Raw genomic sequence first — 5,697 nt, forward strand, 5'->3', positions numbered from 1 at the left:
AATTGACGCATTACAGTCCAAGAAGTGGTTTTTTCACGTTTTGGACACCGTTTCTGAAATAAAAAGTAAGAAAGAAAAGAAAAGAAATAGCAGGTTAAAAGGTGATTACGAATTTCAGTCTGATTACTAAATGATTGTAAAGACAATTATTTTCATCCATGAAAGCGTTTGTGCATAGATAAGCTTAGTTAATTAATAACAACAATTCCTATTCAACTAAGTATCACCGTGACATGTAGGCTATAAGCCCTCAATAAAGAGCTTAAGCACGCGCGTTTTTGAGATGCGAACAGTAACCGGAAGTGACCTGTTTTCCCCGTAACCTCGTCTTCACACAACCACATTTACATTCCCAAATATCTTCAGATATGATTAGTATAAAAATCTGGGAAACACCACTGTCCGGGTGAAGGGAGAGTCCTAGACAGTTGAATTAGTATGTGTAATCAAATGGCGACAAGTGAAATTAGGAAATAATTTCACGCGCGTTTTGTCAAAATTCTGATAATTTCCCGAGCCTTTAGGCGAGGGAAATTATCAGAATTTTGACAAAGTGCAAGTGAAATTTTTTCCTAATTTCACGAGAAAACCATTTGATTACCTCTTAATGTCGTGGGTGACAAATTACTCTCACAACCGTAATCATGTAAAATCGCTCGAGTACTTTACCCAACTGCTCGGAAAGAATCATCTCCAGATTTTTCTCAAGGCTATTTTTGTCACACCACTTCTCAAAAACTCTCACCCAGTTAATTGTGCTCTTTCACGTATTTCAATTTTCTGCCGCTTCTTTTAATTTCGTAACTTCTTCAATGGTCACTGTCTTAAATCTAGACGCCATCTTGGCTCTGATCGAGATACAAGAGATGTTACCATGACAATTTTGTAATTTCACATGTGAAATTATAAATTAACGCTGAGATTTCGCGCCTAAATTAAGGAGTAATTTGTCACCCATGATATTATGGAATATAATACGAACTCCTCAGTGACCCGCTCCCAGATGGCTGGATAGCTCAGTGACGCAATTGCACGCCGAGCCATTTCCAACAAATGAAAAGCGCCCACAGTCCTTTTTCCAAAGGAAATCATGAAGTTGTAGGAAAACTGTTGACTGCTTGTTTTAAAAGCCAGTCAATGTAGATTGTTTTCACGTGACGTCACGGCGGCCATGTTGGTGTACCCAACTAATCCTAAGGGAATTGAGCTCTATTATCATGCAAACCTTTCTTCTTCTTTCGGTTCAAAAACAAGGTTACGATCACGTGAGTGAAAACACTCTATAATACTCTCCTCTGTAGTTTCGGTAGCCAATCTGCGCTCAAGTTGCCATTTTCCACGATTGTATCGACAGACAATAAAATGGACAACTTAATTCCTCTCCCCAAAATTCTATGTAAGTAAAGCACTGGTCATTCAAAGTTTTCTTTTGTCAATCACATTAGACGTTTCATATGTTTATTTACAAAATAAATAGACTATGACTGTATGAGTCTTTTTTTTTTTTGCGTTGGCCTTCTTAAACAATCTCAGGAAATCTACATTTTAGATTCTTCAGAAAAACTTGCCATTTCTTTGTCTATGGACCCTCTTTCGCACCCTTTTTTCAAAGAAAGACTAATGAGAAGACCTTACAACTTTGTCTTAAATTTTTGCCTTTTTGAGAAAAAGAAAAGGATGATCATAACATATGACAGCATTGACATTTAACGTTCCCAGTATGACTGAAAAACGGTTCTTCCTGAAAACTCTGTATCGGCCTTCAATGGAAAGTTCACCATATTCCTTTACCGCTTATGATGAGGTTAAATGCTTGAATGCTTACAATAACTCATTTAATTGAAGTAAGGAAAATGACATATTGACGCATTACAGTCCAAGAAGTAGTTATCTCAAGTTTTGGACGCCATTTCTGAAAAAGAATGTAAGAAAAAAAAGAGAAAAAATAGCGGGTTAAATAACGATTAGGAGTTTCATTCTGATTGATAAATTATTTTTAAAGTGCTACTACGACCAAAAAACAATTCTTTTCCTTTGGATTTCGAAACTATGTTAACTAAACACTAAGTAACCCAAGTTTTAAGTTCTGATTTTAAAGAGACACCTGTTTATTTTAACTGGAATTTTCTTATTTATTGGTCCGCCATTACTAACTTTAAGATCTTGAGAGAGCTGGGTCGAGGAGAAAATGACATCAAAGACTCACTAGTTTAAGAACGCGATGTTGTGTATGCAGCTCAGGAGTTTCGGGCTTTCACATTTTCAAACTTGTGTCTTGCATATATAATAAGTTGCGTTTACACGCTGAAATTTTAAGCCAGTTAGTAAATGACTTCACTTTCCCTAGATCCAACCCTCTGAGGTCCAATCGGTCAGTTTTGAACGTGAGTAATGGCGGATCGTGAAATCCAAAACTTACACTTAAAATAAACAGCCTTTGGATAAAACTCAAAACTTAAAATTTTGCCAGTCAAGTATTAAGCAAACAAGCTTTAAAAATCTGAAGAAAAAAAGGAAATGATTTTTTGATCATAGTATCACTTTAAGACAATTCGTTCCATCCATGAAAGCGATTTTACATAGATAAGATTACTTCATAGCAACAATTCATATTCAACCAAGTATAACTATGACATGATGTAGTCTATAAGCCCTCAATAGGGAGCTTAAGCATGTGCTTTTTTAGGACACGGACAGCAACCGGAAGTGAACAGTTTTCCCTTTTACCTCGTCTTCACACAACCACATTTACATTTTTAAGCATCTTTGGAGATTATTAGCATAAAAATCTGGGAGACACCAATGTCCTGGCGCGAAATGTTCTCTCACGATTGCCGTTCGCGCATCAAAAACGCACGTGCTTAAGCTCCCTATCTAATTTCAATTTACTGCGGTAACCGGCAATAGGCCTTTCGCAACAAACGATCACATGGTACAAAATCCGCCATGCTGGAGGGCAAGCTCATCATTATTCCCGCACTGGGACATTAAAACAAAGGCAAGTCAAGCTTGACTGGTTCAGGTCTCTTTGTTTTAATGTCCCAGTGCGGGAATAATAATAAGCTTGCTCCCCAGCATGGCGGATTTTAAAACCTGTGATCGTTTATCGCAAAAGGCCTATTAGTGATAGTCCATTGCACTGTTCAAACAGTTGCGTACAGAAAAGAAAGTACCCGACCCGGTGAATGGGGTAGGCTTTCATATACCGGACTAAAATGGCAGAGGACAAAAGAACCATTGTCACTCCGATTAGGCCTTGCTAATTAGGCATTATTATGTTCGCTTTGTTCTTTTGTTTCATGAACATTAATTATTTCGGATCCGGTATATAAAAAACCTGCCGCTGAATGCAATTACTATTTATTTTAGTCCTTAGCCAAAGCAGTTCGTAAAAGAACTACATTGACGACCGATTTGAAAACTTTTCTCTATGAGGAACTTACCTGCCTTAGGTGCCAGAGGTTTTTCTTGCGCTTTTTCCGGTGTCGGTCATGTCTCTATTGTGACCCGCTCGTCTGCCGCGCGCGAGAAAAAACCTCTAGTACCCAGGGTAAAACTTACCTTTTTCTCTCGACAACTTCCCGACACGAAACCTGTACATTATATTTCTTTTCAGTAATTAAAATCATATTCGAACAGCACTTACCATTCTTTTCGAGTTGTTGTAGCCCAAATTCAAACGAGACATCATCGCCAATTAGAACAAATGGCGCCCAGTATTTAATGGCGGAATACTCCTTTGTCTCCCGAAGAGTTTTCATGGCATGGTGAAGAGCTAAACTTGCACTTTTTCTATTTGCCAAGTGTTGGTAAAAACTCTTCATAAACAGCAAGGTCGCCTCATCATCAATTGCCCAGAGTGACACCAAAACCGACCGGGCACCAGCACACAGGAAAGCTCTGGCTATTCCCACCACACCCTCAGATTTTACTTCTCCTTGACCACTATGACAGCAACTCAGCACAACCAGCTTTGCCTGAAGACGAACTGCATGAACATCGCTCATCGTTAACATGTAATCTTCCTCTTCAGGGATCTGTGATGTGCGGTCGGGATTTGGGGCCAAAATAATTTCTCCAAATTCGTCATCTCCATGAGCAGCAATGTGGATTAAAGCAACTGATTTCATTCTTTTTAGAACTTTAGCTTTCGTTGCATTTTCGCCAGTGAGAGGCACGGTGTGTAGAAGTTCTCCGATCTTCTCCACCTCTTTTTTTGCGCATGGCAACTGTTTATAAATGGGTCCACCGATGCCCCAAGTGATTTCCTTCAAGCACGGATCACCCACAAGCAGCGCTTCACTCTTGCTGTTGAAGTCGTCAAGTGCACTAGAGATCACTTTTAAGGCGGTTAGCGAGGGAAAAGTACGGATCCTGACAGAGTCACTCAACGCAGAATAAGGAGCCAGGCAAAATGGTCCATCAGGAACAAAGATCAAGTCATCATCCTGGAGCAAGTCTGCAATGGGACTGATTAAGAAATCATACAAGGACTGCAAGGGGTTGTCGGACACGATGAAAGACTGAAAGGACTCCTCAACAGCTTCTCCACTGCAAGAGAAGTCGCTGCGATGTCTGTGTACCGAGCGATTCTCGCATCGGACAACAGACCCCGCGCCAATCTGCTTCAAAGTAGTCTTTATAAGTGAGTCAGCACTTCCATTTTCGATTTCCTTTTGCCTATAGTTTATTCCGCTTCCTCTTCTCAGAAGCCAAAAACTGATACTGTTCCCTGCAAGAGCTATGAAAACTGTTTGTAAAGGCAAATATTTCATAACAGCGGAGATAGTTTCCGTCCTCGCAATTGCCGAGGAAGGTTCTTCGTCAACGCCAAATTGCATCTTCAAAATGTCTGTCAAGGCCTGTGCTCGTCCTTGTTCAGCAGCAAACAAAGCCTCATCAACCTCTTCATTCTTCAAAAGTGCTGTCCACAGAGCTGTGTACGCAAACTGTTTTGTATCACGAAAACTTATTTTCCATGCATCTTCAGATTGAAGAAGACGCCTTGTTTCATCAAAGTGTTTTATGCTTTGACGATAAAAATTAAGGGCTTTGCACAACGAGCGTAGATTTTCATAAACACGACCAAGCCAATAGCAAACGGTTCCCTGCCCTACTGGATTCTCCGTTTCCTTGCAAATAGTAAGACATTGTTCGTTACAGAAAAGGGCATTTTCAACCTCACCTCTAAAGTAGAAAGCGGGACCGAGATTACCATAGGCCACTCCCTCCCCGGCCCTATCCCCTACTTCTCTCGCAATGCTAATATGTTGTTCGTAATACTTTATGGCTTCCTTAAAATTGCTCAGACTCCGATAAGCGTTGCCGAGATTACCATAGGCCCTTCCCTCCCCGGCCCTATCCCCTACTTCTTTTGCAATGCTAAGATCTTGTTCGTGATACTTTATGGCTTCCTTAAAAATGCCCAGACTGTTATAAGCGTTGCCGAGATTACCATAGGCCCCTCCCTCCCCGGCCCTATCCCCTACTTCTTTTGCAATGCTAAGATCTTGTTCGTGATACTTTATGGCTTCCTTAAAATTGCCCAGACTGAAATAAGCGCTGCCAAGATTACCATAGGCCCTTCCCTCCCCGACGCTATCCCCTACTTCTATTGCAATGCTAAGATGTTGTTCGTGATACTTTATGGCTTCCTTAAAATTGCCCAGACTCCGATAAGCGTTGCCGACATTACCA

General features: G+C 40.5%; 1 protein-coding gene across 1 annotated transcript in view; it reads right to left on the reverse strand.

Annotated features, from left to right (window-relative positions):
* Positions 1–1,375: 1,375 nt before the first annotated feature.
* LOC138024410 (tetratricopeptide repeat protein 28-like) overlaps positions 1,376–5,697 on the reverse strand; it is a 6,579-nt gene continuing 2,257 nt past the window's right edge. The window contains exons 1-3 of the mRNA XM_068871621.1: positions 5,296–5,697; positions 3,647–5,055; positions 1,376–1,912 (exon numbers count right to left, since the gene is read on the reverse strand). The exon at positions 5,296–5,697 is cut by the window's right edge and continues 2,257 nt beyond it. Coding sequence (XP_068727722.1) covers positions 1,893–1,912; positions 3,647–5,055; positions 5,296–5,697 — 1,831 coding nt within the window. The 3' untranslated portion in view covers positions 1,376–1,892. The remainder of the gene's footprint in view (positions 1,913–3,646; positions 5,056–5,295) is intronic.

Source organism: Montipora capricornis, chromosome 11 (assembly GCF_036669925.1).
Source record: "Montipora capricornis isolate CH-2021 chromosome 11, ASM3666992v2, whole genome shotgun sequence".
Lineage (NCBI taxonomy): Eukaryota > Metazoa > Cnidaria > Anthozoa > Scleractinia > Acroporidae > Montipora > Montipora capricornis.